At 48.6% G+C, this 17,187-nt stretch overlaps 1 protein-coding gene across 1 annotated transcript; it reads right to left on the reverse strand.

The window, feature by feature from the left end:
- Positions 1 to 12,658: 12,658 nt before the first annotated feature.
- On the reverse strand, positions 12,659 to 14,352 carry LOC139167169 (cystatin-A1-like). The gene is made up of 3 exons (XM_070751589.1): positions 14,213 to 14,352; positions 13,400 to 13,501; positions 12,659 to 12,867 (listed from the first exon to the last, which is right to left on the reverse strand). Exons 1-3 carry the CDS (start codon positions 14,285 to 14,287, stop codon positions 12,733 to 12,735), a joined length of 312 nt encoding a protein of 103 aa, XP_070607690.1. The 5' UTR covers positions 14,288 to 14,352; the 3' UTR covers positions 12,659 to 12,732.
- Positions 14,353 to 17,187: the final 2,835 nt, after the last annotated feature.

Raw genomic sequence — 17,187 nt, forward strand, 5'->3', positions numbered from 1 at the left:
CCATGCACAGAGGCAAACGTGGGACTCCAGCAGATATCCAGGAGATAAGAATAATTATTCAGTCCTACAAGACAGATACATTAAAGTGTGTAAAATAGTATTTACTCTAGAAAGAGCACAGTCAAGTTTCAATTCAATTCAATTCATTAGATTTGTATGCCGCCCCTCTCCATAGACTCGGGCGGCTCACAACAATAATGACACAATATACTGTATAACAAATCTAATAATTAAAAAGCATTAAAAACCCCTTATTAAAAAGAAAACATACACACAAACATACCATGCATAACCTGTATAGGCCCAGAGGAGAGGTCTCAGTTCCCCCATGCGTGGCGGTAGAAGTGGGTTTTAAGAGGTTTACGAAAGACAAGGAGAGTAGGGGCAGTCCTAATCTCCAGGGGGAGCTGGTTCCAGAGGGTCGGGGCCCCCACAGAGAAGGCTCTTCCCCTGGGTCCCGCCAGATGACATTGTTTAGTCGACGGGACCCGGAGAAGACCAACTCTGTGGGACCTAACCAGTCCCTGGGATTTGTGCTGCAAAAGGCGGTCTCGGAGATATTCTGGTCCGATGCCATGAAGGGCTTTATAGGTCATGACCAACACTTTGAATTGTGACTGGAAAGTGATCGGCAACCAATGCAGACTGCGGAGTGTTGGTGTAACATGGGCATATTTAGGGAAGCCCATGATTGCTCTCGCAGCTGCATTCTGCACGATCTGGAGTTTCCAAACACTTTTCAAAGGTAGCCCCATGTAGAGAGCGTTACAGTAGTCGAACCTCGAGGTGATGAGGGCAGGAGTGACTGTGAGCAGTGACTCCCGGTCCAAATATGGCCACAACTGGCACACTAGGCGAACCTGGGCAAACGCCCCCCTCGCCACAGCTGAAAGATGGTTTTCTAATGTGAGCTGTGGATCGAGGAGGACGCCCAAGTTGTGGACCCTCTCTGAGGGGGTCAGTAATTCCCCCCCCAGGGTTATGGACGGACAGATGGAATTGTCCTTGGGAGGCAAAACCCACAGCCACTCCGTCTTATCAGGGTTGAGTTTGAGTCTGTTGACACCCATCCAGACCCTAACAGCCTCCAGGCACCGGCACATCACTTCCACTGCTTTGCTGACTGGTCATGGGGTGGAGATGTATAACTAGGTATCATCGGCATATTGATGATACCTCACCCCATGCCCTTGGATGATCTCACCCAGCGGTTTCATGTAGATATTGAATAGCAGAAGGGAGAGGACCGACTCCTGAGGCACCCCACAAGGGAGAGACCTAGAGGTTGACCTCTGATCCCCCACTAACACCAACTGCGACCGACCGGAGAGGTAGGAGGAGAACCACTGGAGAACAGTGCCTCCCACTCCCAGCCGCTCCAGCCGGCACAGAAGGATACCATGGCCGATGGTATCGAAAGCCGCTGAGAGGTCAAGAAGCACCAGGACAGAGGACAAGCCCCTGTTCCGGGCCCGCCAGAGATCATCCATCAACGTGACCAAAGCAGTTTCTATGCTGTAGCCGGGCCTGAATCCAGACTGTTGAGGACCTAGATAATCGGCTTCTTCCAAGGACCGCTGGAGTTGGAGTGCCACCACCTTCTCAACAACCTTCCCCATGAAGGGAAGGTTGGAGACTGGACAGTAGTTATTAAGCACGGCTGGGTCCAGGAAAGGCTTCTTGAGGAGGGGGTGCACAAGTGCCTCCTTATAAGGAGTCGGAAAGGACCCCCTCCCCAAGGAGGCGCTGACAATCTCCTGGACCCAGCTCTGTGTTACCTCTCGGCTGGCCAAAACCAAACAAGAGGGACACAGATCCAGTAAACAGGTGGCGGAACTCACAGCTCCAATGGCCTTGTCCACTTCATCAAGTGTCACCAAGTCAAACTCCTCCCAGACAGATGGACAAAGACTTTACCAGAATCTGAAGTCCTCTGGGTTCCACCCCCCCTCAGTTGAAAGTTCCAGCCCTTGTCCACCCTCCCACACACCCCTAGACCATCCCGTCGCCCAATCCTCTACTGCCCTGCTGGCAGAGTCCACCCCTCTCCTTCCGTGCAGGTGCAGAGACAAAGGATGACCTTGGCTTCCGAGAAAGACTTTGGGAGGGCTGCATGCCCCCCCTTTTCCCACCACGGAATGTGCCGAGCAGGATCGTGCCAAGGGGGGGCAGGCTGAAGACCCCCCCATTGAAATGGCTGCCCCATAAATCCATGGAACGTAAAACCCCTAAACATGAACTCGTCCCTTCCTCAGAAATATCTAAAGTGAATACAAATCTAGTATCCAGAACTAAAGAAAATGACCACACAGTTCCTCCTACTGAACACAAATACAGTGGTCACTCTACTTCGGAACTTCATTCACTCCGTGAGCAGGTTCTTAAGTGTGAACGTTCTGAAGGAGAAGCAGTGTTTCCCATAGGAATCCAGGTAAAAGCAAAGAGTGCGTGCAAACCCATCAGGAAAGAAATAAAAGCTCGGAATTTGGGGGGGAGGGGGAGGAGGAGGAAGAAGAGGAGGAGGAGGAGAGTTGCTGCCGAAGGAAGAAGGAGAGGAATCAAAAAAATCCAAAACTTTAAAGCTAAAAAAAAAAGGAACTCTGAGGTGGCGAGGAGGAGCATGTGCCTCCCTGGTGCTGGTGCTGGTGCTCCCTGCTTCCCCTTCCTTCCCATGCTGAAGGGCTGCCCTCTCCTCTCGTTCTCTCGCTTTGTAGCCGGCGCTTTTCCTTCGCTGTGGTGACTCCTCGGCTGCCCAGAGCGAAGGGAGCGTTTCTTTTCTCTGGGCGCTGGCAGAGGTTTATTCCCTCTCCAAGCGCCCAGAGGAAGGAAAATGCTCCGTTCACTCTGGGCTGCCAAAGCCTCTTTAAGCGCCACCGAAAGGCTCCTCTGGCAGCCCAGAAAAGCCCGAGATGGACGGGATTAAAGGGGGAAGGGCAGGAAACTGGCCGGGCCTTCGTGCCGCTCTCAACTTTCCTGGGAAATTTTTCCGGGCTCGAGTTCTTAAGTAGAAAATGGTTCTTAAGAAGAGGCAAAAAAATCTTTTTTTTTTTTAATTTTATTATTAAAAATGAAACATGTACATCATTTGATACAACATATAGTACAATACAAAACACAAAATACGAAAGAAAGAAAAAATAAAGCAAACAAACAAAAACCAAACAGGTAGTAAAGATAAAAGTATTGGCGAATATACAGGAGAGTTGTATTAAAAACGAAAATTAGATCCAATTATATTTGCTCATTACCATGATTCGAATAGTTTATCTAGAATGTTAAATGCAAGGGTTGAAATAAACGAATTGCAGAGAAATTAACAAGTAATAATAAAATTCATATCCAAATATATATAAAGTCTCATGTTATTATATTAGATAAAGAGTTGCTTTATACCAGATTTGTTACAGTTCAAGATTATATCTGACATTTCAATCTTGTAGCCTGTTGTTCTCGCTCTTGCTTCCTAACCAGTTATAAAAAGGGTCCCAACAATTATTGAACGTAGCCAATGATTCGTTTCTAACTAATGTAGTCAGTTTCGACATTTCTGCGCAGTATATTATTTTTTTAATTATTGCTTCATTTGGGGGTAGCTCATCATTTTTCCACCACTGCGCATAAGTTAGTCTTGCTGCCGTTGTTAAGTGAATAATTAAATGTACTTGGGGTTTCGGTAAATTTTGTCTGATTATGCCCAATAAAAAGCATTCAGGAGTTTTTTCTAGTGATAGATTTAGTATTTCATCAATCCAAATTCCAATTTTGTTCCAGTATAATTTAGCTTTTGTACATTGCCACCATAGGTGGAAATAGGTGCCCAATTCTTGTTGACATTTCCAACAATTTGGTGAGAGTTTATTATTTATTTTGGTTAGCTTAATTGGGGTAATATGCCATCGGTAAAACATTTTGACTAAATTCTCTTTATAGGATGTGGCAATAGTCAGTTTATAGTTCCTACTCCAGAGTATTTGCCATTCCTCCTCTTTAATCTCATTTTTGAGGTCCAGATTCCATTTTTTGGCATTAATTTTTGTGCTAAAATTGTCCAGTTCATTGTAGTTTAAGTAACAGTAAAAATTTTTGATTAGCTGATCTTGGGGGCCTGTACATAGCTTATCTAGCAGGGCATTTTTGCTTATCCCGGTTTTATTTTTATCTTTGTTAAATTTAGTTTGGATCTGTAGGTATTCCCACCATTCCACTTTTTGACCAAGATTTTCTAGTTCTAGCCTTGTTCTAATTGTCCCGTTTGAATTTAGAATATCTTTATATCTTATTATATTGTTTCTTTTGTGGAAATTGGGATGGACATAGGCTTCTAATGGGGCGTACCAGGTGGGAATTCCTTTATAAAGTTTAGGTTTAATTTTTTTCCAAGTGTAAATAAGCGATTTCCTAATCATGTGATTGGAGAAATATTTATGAGTTGTCAGCTTTTCGTCCCAGAGATAGTAGTGCCATCCTAAGTGGAGGTCGTGGCCTTCTAAGTTAAGAAGTCTGGTATTTGTTAGGCTCATCCAGTCTCTCGTCCATGTTAGGGATGCAGCAATATAGTAATCCTTCCAAATTGGGAGAGCCAGTCCTCCTTCTTCTTTCTTTTCTTGTAGATATTTTAATCGAATTCGGGGACGTTTATTTTGCCAGATGAAATTGCTAGTTATTTTATTCAAATTATTGAAAAATTCCTGTTTCAATTGTATTGGGATTGTTTGAAATATAAACAAAATTTTGGGCAGAGTATTTAACTTTATGGCCGCAATCCTCCCAAGTAAGGAAAGTTGTAAATTTCTCCATTTCAACAAGTCAGCTTGTATTTTGTCTATTAAAATATCATAATTGTTTGATTTTAAGCTGGACACTTTATTTGTCAAATTAATGCCGAGATATTTAATTTTTGTAACTATTTGAATATCAAGTTTAGCTGTTAAGATATCTTTCTGTGATTGTCTCATATTTTTAGTTAGAATTTGCGTTTTAGTTTTATTTATTTTGAGGCCTGCCACTGTACCGTATTCTTCCAGAACTTCCAGTAGCTCCCCCTCCCCAAGGGCCCTGCTCACTGGGAAAGAGGCACAGCGCCCCCTGGTGGTGAGAGCAGGCACTGCAGACCAGGAGCAGCTGCAGGTGGCCTCCCAGAAGTTGGGCAAAGGACTTGATGGGCCCCTCGGGGTGGGGGCACCCCTTCCTCCCCCTCCCCCTCCTCCTCCCCCCCCTCCTCCTCCTCCTCCTCCCCCCTCCTCCTCCTCCCGGCAGTCTCTCTGGGCTGCCTCCAATCCTTCCACCACCATCAGCAGAGGCTCTGTGCGGGGGTAGCAGGTCCAGCAGTACTGCTGGGGGGGCAGAAAGGGGGTGTTGACAAGGGTGTGTGGGAAGGGGAACACCCCCCTCCCCGAGTTCTCCAGCTGGAGCCAACAGGCCAGGCTCCCTTGGACTCTATTTCCTTTGATGAACAGCAGCAGCGCTTGGACAGAGGCAACGAAGGCAGGAACCGCGCGGGGCTCAAAAGGCAAATGAGAGCAAAGAGAGCGGCCGGAGAAAAGCGGGCGGGCGGGCGAAGGGGGCGCGCCGGGGAGACCGAGGGGCGTCCGGAGCTCGGGGCGGGTGGAGCGGGCGGGTCCGCTCGGCGGGTGGCAGCCCGAGTCTCAGCTCGGCTTCCTCGCGGGGCGGCGCTCCGGACGGCGGGCGGCCGAGGGAGAGGGGGCCACTTCTGGAGGGTTCGCCAAGGGGGCCAGGCGCCTCCCCCCGTGCTTCTGGGCCTCTGCGGGGAAAGGAGGCAGGGGGTCCCGGGGGGCGGTTGGGACTGGGGCCGGATATCTGATGAGGGGCCTCTGTGTGTCCGGAGGGCAACCGTCAAGAGGCGGATTCCCTCTGTTGACTGCACCCCCTCCCTCCCATTCTCATAGGACCGTGTGTCCCCCCCCCACCAAAGGCAAAGCCCAGAGGAGGGCTGGGGGGGCGATTCCAGGGCCCAGAAACTCTCACCCATCCCCCACCCACCCGAGTGGAGCTTGGCGGCCAAGGGCATTCTGGGCAGAAGGGCAGCTCCGTCTCCCCTCCCTGGACAACCCCCCCGCCCTGTTATAGGAACTGGGGGGGGGAGGGTTGACTCCCAGTTCCCACTAGGACCTTAGGAAACACGGGTGGAGAACTACAGCCACTTTGTGACCCATGGACAGATTGGCCAGCGGAGGAATCCTGGGGAGTCTGGAGCCCCTCCAAGGCCCCTGGCTGCCCTCTTCCCCTCTGGGCCCCTTTGGGCATCGTTGAGCAGCTGGAGGCCCCCCCTGCAGGCGTCACCCCTTCCTGGAAGGGCCTGGTAGCCCCCACCTGCCCCTTGCCCGGATCTCTATCGCGGTCTCTGCCTGCCTCGTCCCTCCAGACAGCCGGAAGCCTCAAGGCAGCTGCTGAAGCCTGGACGCAGTAGACAGGAGTCTTTTTTTGGGAGGGGGGAAGTCCCTGCGTTCCTTCTGCAGAGAAGGGGCTGGGGGGGCCCTCTGGGGTCTCTGGAAATTGTGGCCAGTAGGGTCTCTCTCTCCCTCGGTCTCTCGGTCTCTCTGTCTCTCTCTCCCTCTGTCTCTCTCTCCCTCTGTCTCTCTGTCTCTCTCTCTCTCCCTCTTTCTCTCCCTCTGTCTCTCTCTCCCTCTCTCTCTCTCCCTCCATCTCTCTCTCTGTCTCTCTCTCCCTCTGTCTCTCTGTCTCTCTCTCTCTCCCTCCATCTCTCTCTCCGTCTCTCTCTCTCCCTCCATCTCTCTCTCTGTCTCTCTCTCCCTCTGTCTCTCTGTCTCTCTCTCTCTCCCTCTCTCTCTCTCCGTCTCTCTCTCTCCCTCCATCTCTCTCTCTGTCTCTCTGTCTCTGACTCTCTCTCTCTCCCTCTTTCTCTCCCTCTGTCTCTCTCTCCCTCTCTGTCTGTCTCTCTCTCTCTCCCTCTTTCTCTCCCTCTGTCTCTCTCTCCCTCTGTCTCTCTCTCCCTCTCTCTCTGTCTCTCTCTCTCCCTCTTTCTCTCCCTCTGTCTCTCTCTCCCTCTGTCTCTGACTCTCTCTCTCTCCCTCTTTCTCTCCCTCTGTCTCTCTCTCCCTCTGTCTCTGACTCTCTCTCTCTCCCTCTTTCTCTCCCTCTGTCTCTCTCTCCCTCTGTCTCTCTGTCTCTCTCTCTCTCCCTCTCTCTCTCTCCGTCTCTCTCTCTCCCTCCATCTCTCTCTCTGTCTCTCTCTCCCTCTGTGTTGTATCCTGGAATGGCTACCTTGTAACTCTGTAAATAGTTTGTTCCTCTTTCCAGCGCTGTCTGAGCCCAAGCAGGAAGTCGCTCCTGATTGGCTCAGACGCGGCCGGCTCTAGCTTTGGCGGGAACCGCAAAAGTATAAAAGGAGCGGTTTCTCCAGGCAGAGTCAGTCGGTACTCGCTGAATTGTCACTTTGCCTTGCTGAGCTGTCACTTGTTCTCTGAGCTGAATAAAAGTACCGATTGCTCAAAACCCTGTCTCTGGGTCTACTTCACTGGCGACGAACGGACGGAAGAATCGCGTGCAAAAATGAACAAAGTCCAGATCGGCCAGGCTCCGGAACTCTTCAATCCCGAGAAAACGACCTGGGACGAATACATGACCACCTTCGAGATCTTCCTCGAGGCGGCGGGAATACAGGACGCCGAAGCCGATCGCAGACGGGCTATTTTCCTTAACTACTGCGGCGCAGAAATCCGTGGACTGGCCCAAACGCTCACCGAACCGGAGCAAGCAAGAACCGTAGCGTGGGACGTCCTACAGGAAAAGCTAGCGAGCCACTTCAAGCCGACAAAACCGGCCATGGTTTTTCGGCATCAATTTTCCATGATGGCTCAGAAGGAAACCGAGTCGATCAACCAATTTACAACGCGGCTTCGAACGGTACTTGCCCAATGCAAGTTTAAAGACCCGGAAGCTCGCCTAACCGACGCCTTGGTTTTCGGCATGAAAAACAGCACAGTGAGGAATAAACTCCTCACCGAAGAAGAGCCGACTCTACAAACCGTGATTAAATTGGCGCAAACCGCAGAAGCAGCCGACGCAGCGGCTAGAGAATTAAAAGAGCACGGAAGGCGAGAACTCATTGCCAAAATTGACTCCGCGTCTTCCAGCGCCGTGGAATCAGACGACCTAAATCAACCAACTCACAGCGGTGACAACTGCCTCCTGGTACAAGACCAGCCAAAACACCTGAGAGCTACTCACCCAGCCCCCTGTGCGGGCTGCCGGGGAAATCACCAGCGCCATCGATGCCCTTTCCGAGACGCTACATGCCGCCGCTGCAACCGGAGAGGCCACATCGCCATCGCTTGCAGAGCGACAACACCGGAAGACACTTTCGCCACGCCACAATACCAGCGACCACAAAACCAGACCCCCCAATCGCGAGAAAGGAGACCGTTCCGCAACTCGGGTCAACGGAACTACCCAAACACTAACCGCGACTACTATAGAGGTAACTCTCAATTTTCCGTGAATAACACGGCAACTAAAAAGGGGGCTAAAATTGTTATCTCATTGTTACTAAATAACCAGCCTTGCTCAATGGAGCTGGATACGGGCTCTAGATATACCATCATGCCCTGGGAAAAATTTAAACTGTATATGCCTAATGTGTCTAAGACTGACCTAAATCAAACCTCTTTGGTAATCAGAGACTTCCAAGGGGGGGTAATCTCGGTCCTGGGAACAGCTAATGTACCTATCGCATTCAAAAATGTTAAATGTACCCTTCCAATGCTTATTGTAACGGGGGCCAAGCACTCTCTTCTGGGTTTGGCGTGGATGGAACCGTTGGGAATCGAGATTTCGGGTGTGTATAATGTTAACTGTGATAATATGCCTAACTTTGTTAAAGAATTCCCTGAAGTGTTCAGCCCCACCTTGGGATTGTACAAGGGGCCCCCCATATCATTCTCTATTGACCCCAAGGTTCCACCGATCAGACTAAAACCTCGCAGGGTCCCCCTTCCACTTCTCCCCAAACTAGACATACAGCTGGATAAACTCATTAGCCAAGGCATCTTGGTCCCTGTGGAACAGGGGCCATGGGAAACTCCAATAGTTACACCTCTGAAACCAGATGGTTCTTTAAGAGTTTGCGCTGATTACAAATCAACCCTGAATAAGGCACTCCAACACCACCCCTACCCCATCCCAGTTGTGCAGCAACTCCTACACTCCCTGGGGGAGGGGAAAAGGTTCGCAAAGATCGACCTGGCGCAAGCTTACCAGCAACTTCCGGTCGATGAACAAACAGCAAACGCTCAGACAATTGTAACGCACAGGGGGGCTTTCAAATGCACGAGGTTACAGTTTGGGGTAAGCATAGCCCCAGGAATATTCCAGAGCATTATGGAACGCCTTTTGTCAGGGGTAAATGGGGCCATTCCATACTTTGATGACATCTTAATTGCAGGGGAAAACCAGGAACAAGTAAACAAAAGAATAAGGGAAGTACTTAAGAGGTTGCAGGACAAAGGTTTAAGGATCAAGCCTGATAAATGTGTCTGGGGAACCAACAGTATAGAATTCCTAGGATATAAAATAGATAAGGAGGGCATCCACCCCACAACAGAGAAGCTGAGAGCAATTAGAGAAGCCCCAGAGCCACGAGATAAGAATGAGTTGCAGGCATTTTTAGGCCTCCTTAATTTTTATTCCGTTTTTTTAAAGCAGAAGGCAACAGTAGCAGAGCCTCTCCATCGTTTACTCCAGAAGGAAGCCCGCTGGACATGGGGGAAAACTGAACGTGAAGCTTTTTCTCAAATAAAGAATTTATTAACTTCTAAAAGCGTAGTAGTCCAATATAGTGCTTCGCTACCCATCAGACTCACGTGCGACGCTTCGCCGTACGGCATAGGAGGAGTCTTAGCTCACGTTCTACCTAATAAGACAGAGGCCCCGATAGCATTTTTTTCAAGAACCATGACCAGCACAGAGAGGAATTATAGCCAGTTAGACAAGGAGGCTCTAGCATTAGTGGCAGGGGTAAAGAAGTTTCACAATTATATTTTTGGAAGAAGTTTTGAGCTAGTCACTGACCACAAGCCCCTACTAGGTCTGCTAGCCCCCAACAAGCCCACTCCACCTTTTATGTCTCCAAGACTAATCAGATGGGCTCTTTTCCTCTCAGGGTATCAGTATGAGCTCACCCACAAGGGGGGAAAGGAAATCAATCACGCAGACGGCCTCAGCAGGTGCCCCATAACAGACTTAGTGGAAGACCCTGTTCCTTCCACAGATGTGTTAATGATAGATCTCGAGGAAAACCCACTAACCACAGCAAAAGAGGTAGCTGCACACACGCAGCAAGATCAAATCCTTAAACAAGTGGTGAACTGTGTTCTTAAAGGATGGCAAAATGATGTTGTGAAACCTGAATTGTGTGATTTTAAAAACAAAAGACTTGAGTTATCGTATGTAAAGGGTTGTCTGTTGTGGGGAGATAGAGTAATCATCCCAAAAAATCTAAGGGAAAAGGTACTCAAAATGTTACATGTGGGTCATCCTGGGATTGTCAGGATGAAGAGCTTGGCAAGGGGGCATTTATGGTGGCCAGGGCTGGATGCTGATGTTGAAAATTGGGTTTCAAAGTGTGACCCGTGCCAAGAGTCACGGCCCAGTCCCCCCAAAACAACTCCGGCTGAGTGGGAACAGCCTGCTGGTCCTTGGTCTAGAATCCACATTGATTTTGCTGGCCCGGTGGGGTCCCAGTATTTTTTAATAGCGGTTGATGCCTTCTCCAAATGGGTGGAAATAATAGCAATGAACAATATAACCACAAGTGCCACCATCAAGGTATTGAGTAGACTGTTTGCATCCCATGGTTGCCCAGATATCTTAGTGTCTGACAATGGGCCTCAGCTAACAGCCAGGCAATTTGAATTGTTCTTAGATGGCCTAGGGGTCAGGCATGCCCTCATCTCACCTTATTCGCCCTGGGCTAACGGATTGGCAGAACGTTACGTTCGGGTGGCAAAGGAGGCATTGCGCAGGTCAGGCCCTGGGGATGTGCAACAAAACTTGGACCAATTCTTACTAACCCAGCACATTACCCCTAACTCACACACACATGTAAGCCCTGCAGAGTTATTGATGGGAAGAAAGTTGAGGTCACCACTAGACAGGCTAAACCCAAGGTTCTGTATTAATAATAACCAAATGTGTGCAAAACCTGAAAGAGAAATGTATTTGGGACAAAATGTATATGTAAAAAGCTTTGATGGAAATGTAAACTGGATGAAAGGAATTGTTGTTAAGCAAAATGCACCCAAGACTTATATTGTAAAACTGGAGGATGGTCGTTTGTGGAAACGACACATAGACCACATTCGAAAGCGAGCAGAAAATCAATTGCCACAAACCGCTGACATGGACTCTCCCCCTTCAACAGACTTTTGTACATTGCCCGAGCTAAGAAACACGCAAAGAGACTTATCGGGCCAGGGGGGACCATCCAGCGACGCCGAGCCATCCTCGTCCTCCGAAGCCTGCGTTGGGCCCGCCAGGCCAAGTCCGCCGCGCCGGGAGAACAGCGGCGAGCCATCCTCCACAGTCGATGGCGAAGGAGAAATTGAACTGCGCAGGTCAGCGCGAGCTCCTCGGAGGCCCCACCGATTGGACGACTTTGTCACATGGCTTTCTTGATGGATGTGTCCAACTATGAGGGGAGGGGTGTTGTATCCTGGAATGGCTACCTTGTAACTCTGTAAATAGTTTGTTCCTCTTTCCAGCGCTGTCTGAGCCCAAGCAGGAAGTCGCTCCTGTTTGGCTCAGACGCGGCCGGCTCTAGCTTTGGCGGGAACCGCAAAAGTATAAAAGGAGCGGTTTCTCCAGGCAGAGTCAGTCGGTACTCGCTGAATTGTCACTTTGCCTTGCTGAGCTGTCACTTGTTCTCTGAGCTGAATAAAAGTACCGATTGCTCAAAACCCTGTCTCTGGGTCTACTTCACTCTGTCTCTCTGTCTCTCTCTCTCTCCCTCCATCTCTCTCTCTGTCTCTCTGTCTCTCTCTCCCTCTGTCTCTCTGTCTCTCTCTCTCTCTCTCTTTCTCTCCCTCTGTCTCTCTCTCCCTCTCTCTCTCCCTCTCCTCCCTCTCTCTCTCTCCGTCTCTCTCTCTCCCTCCATCTCTCTCTCTGTCTCTCCCTCTCTCTGACTTGCCCCTGCCTACCTCCACCCCCCAACCCCCCCAGTTTTTCAGGGCTTTGGAGAATCTGAATCAGCAGAAGAGAATTTCTAACTAACGACAACTGAGCCCAATGTTTCCGTCGTCCAGACTGTTGTTGAGCCCATTTTGCCCCTTTGTCCCACCTTCCCTGCCACCGCAGCCCTCAAGTGAGTCACCGGGGCTGCTAAGTGAACCTGCCCCCCCCTGACTTTGCTTGTCGGGGTCGGAAAAGAGGATTGTGTGACCCACAACGACACTGCAACCGTCATCAGGGTGAGTCGGTTGTCCAGTGTCTGAATTTGGGTCATGGGACCCCGCGGCAACTGCCCCGGCCGTGGAGTGTGAAAAGTGGCCCCAACCCTCTTTCCTTCACCGCCTTTGTAACCTCAAGTGGCCACTAATGAACCGTCGCAAGCTGAGGACTCCATTTCTGGCCGCCTTACTTGGTACAAAAAGTCCACTATCATCTCTGATTCCAAATGTGTTTATTGGTGTCCAGGAGCTTCCCTGCCTTCTCCCGCAGCTCCCCCCCCTCCAGGCAGAGACGGACGGACAGCGGTGCCTAGAAGTAGGTGATGGGGTCGGACAGGGTCTTGCCCAGCTGGAAGCCGGAGAGGTCAATAGGTCCACCTTGATATGGCAGGGCCTTGAAGATCCTCATGTGCACGTAGTCCTGGTTTTCCTCACCACATTTCACCTGTGTGGGGTGGAGCATCAGAAGAGGGACGTCAGGAACAGGGCCCCCACAGCCCCCTCCCCAAAGGCCCATGGACGGGGGGGGGACACCACAGATCCTTCTTCCAGGGATGAATGCTGGGCCAGGCTCAGCCACCCCAGAGCAGACCCCTTCTCCAGCCTCCAAAGAGAGGAGACCCCTCCCGCCCCTTCCAATGCTGGCTGAAAAGCCCCCCTCCCCACCGCTCTTTCCTAGCCCAACTGGGCGGGATGGGTCAGGGACCCCCTCAGCCTGGCCCATGCGGCTGTCCAAGTGGCTGACCTGGCACTGGACCCTGCAGGGACTCAGTGGGGGAGGGGAGGGTTGGCAGAAGAGGTTAAAGGAGACAAGGGGACAAGGGAACTGAGCCAGGGGGCCAGAGGCGGGGGCCACAGCAGCACCTGGGGGGTGGGGGTCTTCTGAGGGCGGAGGGAAGCGGAGGCTGAAAAGCCTCAGGGACTGACCCCCCTGACCCCCCCTTGGATTGGGTGCATCCTGGGGTTCAGCCACTCACCTTGACAAAGTAATCCATGCCAGCGACTGGCTGTTGACGGTACAATATGGCCGTGTAGGTGGCATAGTTCTTGCCTGTCGCATCCTCCAGCTGACCTTTCACCTGGGACAGAAGGGAGGCGGTCAAGGCAAGGAGGCAGCGAGAGGGGCCCTTTGGGGGAGAGGTGGGGGTGGGTGGGTGGGTTGGCCACCCCACAGCTCCTGGGGTGCTGCCTGCTTTGGGGGCTCCTCCGTCAGGCCCCTGGAGCCTCGCTTGGCAAAGCAGGGAAGGGAACTTATTTCTTTATTCACCTTATTCGTATGGCCCCCAACTCCCACAGGAGAAAGAAAAGAACAGCTTTAAAAACAGTTGAGAATACTTCATTAAGAACCAGATCTCTCAGTCCCCCTCGCGGCTGGATCCAGACCCCTGGTTCCTAATGTGGGGCACACACCCTACAGGGGAAGTTTGATTTTCAAGGTGGTCAATGGAAACCTTGTTTAAACCAGGTTAATGGGCTTTTAGGCAGGAGTTCACTTTCTGAATAGTAAGAATTATATGGGGAGGGGGAGAGGCTTCAGGGCTTTAGAGACGCTTAGGTGGGGCAAGGCTTTAAAAAGATTGGAATCCACTGATCTAGGCGGTATTGGAGGGGGCGGCATACAAATATAATAATAATAATAATAATAATAATAATAATAATAATAATAATAATAATCACCATCATCATCATCATCATCATCATCATCATCACCATCATCACCATCATCATCACCATCATCTCATGTGATCAACTTGACAAAGTCTTCGGGACGGGGTGGCTGGGCGACCTACCTGGTCAGCATAGCTCTGGATTTCAGGGGTGGCCGGTTTCGCATGAGAAAGTCCCGCAAGATTTGTGAAGTCCATGTTCTTGGAGAAGCAGCCGTCAGACGGGTCTCTGGGTCTCTGAGTGAGGAGCCTGTGGGGCAGCCCAGACCTGGGCCTTTTATGGCTGGTCCATGCAAGGCCAGAGCCGTTCCACCTGTGGCCCCGCCCTCCTGGCTGTCAGCCAGAAGGAGGAGGACAGGTGCGGGTCCAGAGAGTGAGTCAGTGCCCGTCAAAGCAGAGATTGACAGGGAAGGTGTGGCTGGTCTCTGGCGGGGCTGGGTCCCTGGAAGCCCACCTGCTCCTTCTCCACCTGCCAGGGGAGGGAGGGACATAGGTCAGTGCCCAGCGGAGGAAGGAGGTTGGGTCTGTGCCAGGGGCTTTGGGCTTTTCCATGGAAGAGTGATGACTCAGTAGAAGAATTGCACCTGAGAAATAAATCCGAGTCCAAACCTTGGCCTTCTTCCAAGTTCCAATTTATTAGCAGAACCATGTTGGTCACAAACATAGAAACATAGAAGTCTGACAGCAGAAAAAGACCTCATGGTCCATCTAGTCTGCCTCCTGCCGCACGAATCCCAGCGACCGGTTAAGTCCCACAGAGTCGGCCTTCTTCGGGTCCCGTCGACTAAACAATGTCGTCTGGCGGGACCCAGGGGAAGAGCCTTCTCTGTGGGGGGCCCGACCCTCTGGAACCAGCTCCCCCCTGAGATTAGGATTGCCCCCACCCTCCCTGCCCTTCGTAAACTCCTTAAGACCCACCTCTGCCGTCAGGCATGGGGGAACTAAAACACCTCCCCCTTGCCCATGTTGTGTTGTTGATTGATTGACTGTGTGCCTGTTTTTTATATATATTGGGATTGTTTTAGGAAATTACTAATTTTAAATTGTAATTAGATCGGTGGGCATTGGATTTCTATTATGTACTGTTTTTTATTATTGTTGTGAGTCGCCCCGAGTTTGCGGAGAGGGGCGGCATATAAATCCAATAAATCTAATCTAATCTAATCTTTATACTATTTTCTGTATTTTATCTTAGGATGGATCTATGTTTATCCCAGGCATGTTTACATTCAGTGACTGTGGATTTATCTACCACGTCTGCTGGAAATTTGTTCCAAGGATCTACTACTCTTTCAGTAAAATAATATTTTCTCATGTTGCCTTTGATCTTTCCCCCAACTAACTTCAGATTGTGTCCCCTTGTTCTTGTGTTCACTTTCCTATTAAAAACACTTCCCTCCTGAACCTTATTTAACCCTTTCACATATTTAAATGTTTCGATCATCTCCCCCCCTTTTCCTTCTGTCCTCCAGACTAGACAGATTGAGTTCATGAAGTCTTTTCTGATACGTTTTATGCTTAAGACCTTCCACCATTCTTTTTTTTTTAATTTTAAAAATTTTTATTATACAAATAATACAAAATACAACATAATATACAAAACATAAAACAGTGATCGTAACAATAGAGAACGATCGAATGACATGTCAATTAACAAAGTCCAAATTAAAAGCTAGAAAAGGGGAGGGGAAGAAGTAGATAGGGAAAGGGTAGAGAGAAGGAGGGAAAAAGATAGAAAGAACAGAGAACGTAGAAAGGATAGAAAGGGTGAAAGATTGGCGAATGTCCGGGGGAGCTGTATTGAGAACGAGAACTGTTTCCTATTTCATGAGCTCGTTGCCATGGTTCGGTTTATTTATCTAGATTGGTTAATGCAAGTGTTGAGTTAATCAAGTTATAGAGATTTTAGAAAGTAGTAGTAAAGATACTATCAGTATATATATATATAAAGTCTCTTAATACTATATTAAATATAAAATGGCTATATACCAGATTTGTAACTGGTCATGTTTGTATCTAACGTATCAATCTTATGGCGTGTTATTCTCACTCTTTTTTCCTAACCAGTTGTAAAAAGGATCCCAACAGTTATTGAATGTAGCCATAGTTTCGTTTCTTACTAATATAGTTAATTTCGTCATCTCTGCGCAGTATGTAATTTTTTTTATTATTGCGTCATTCGGAGGTATCTCCTCATTCTTCCACCACTGCGCAAAGGTTAACGTGGCTGCTGTTGTTAAGTGGACAATTAGATGTATTTGGGATTTAGGTAGTTTTTGTCTAATAATGCCCAGAAGAAAACATTCAGGTTTTTTTTCTATTGTCAGATTAAGTATTTCGTCAATCCAAGTTCCGATTTTATTCCAATAGATTTTAGCTTTTGTGCATTGCCACCATAAATGGAAATAGGTGCCTATTTCTTGGTGGCACTTCCAACAATAAGGTGAAAGTTTATTATTTAGTTTTGTTAATTTAATCAGGGTAATATGCCACCTGTAAAACATTTTAACTAAATTCTCTTTATAGGACGTGGCAATAGTCAATTTATAATTTCTGCTCCAGAGTATTTGCCACTCCTCTTCTTTAATCTCTTTTTTGAGATCCAAATTCCATTGTTTTACATTAATTTTTGTGTTAATATTATCCAATTCGTTATAATTTAAGTAACAATAGATTTTTTAAATTAATTGTTCTTGGGAATCTGTACATAGTTTGTCTAGCGGGGCATTTTTAATTATTCCAGGATTACTTTTATCCTTGTTGAATTTAGTTTGTATCTGTAAGTATTCCCACCACTCCGTTTTTGGACCGAAATTTTCCAATTCTATTCTTGATCTAATTTCCCCATTGGAATTTAATATATCCTTGTACCTTATTATTATATTGTTTTTTTTATGGAAATTAGGATGCACATATGCTTCTAATGGGGCATACCATGTGGGGATTCCTTTGTAAAGTTTAGACTTAATTTTTTTCCAGGTATGTATTAAAGATTTCCTAATCAGATGGTTGGTAAAATATTTATGGGTCCTCGGCTTCTCATCCCAAAGATAGTAGTGCCATCCTAAGTGGAAGTCGTGACCTTCTAAGCTAAGTAG

Source organism: Erythrolamprus reginae, chromosome 4, assembly GCF_031021105.1.
Source record: "Erythrolamprus reginae isolate rEryReg1 chromosome 4, rEryReg1.hap1, whole genome shotgun sequence".
Taxonomy (NCBI): Eukaryota; Metazoa; Chordata; class Lepidosauria; order Squamata; family Dipsadidae; genus Erythrolamprus; species Erythrolamprus reginae.

Bases quoted from the DNA above. Each gene is read 5' to 3' on its own strand.
- LOC139167169 (XM_070751589.1), bottom strand. From the start codon at position 14,287: ATGGACTTCACAAATCTTGCGGGACTTTCTCATGCGAAACCGGCCACC. The intron at 13,502-14,212 runs GTAGGTCGCCCA...CTTCTGTCCCAG, and splicing joins TCCAGAGCTATGCTGACCAG to GTGAAAGGTCAGCTGGAGGA. The intron at 12,868-13,399 runs GTGAGTGGCTGA...CACCCCACACAG, and splicing joins GCATGGATTACTTTGTCAAG to GTGAAATGTGGTGAGGAAAA.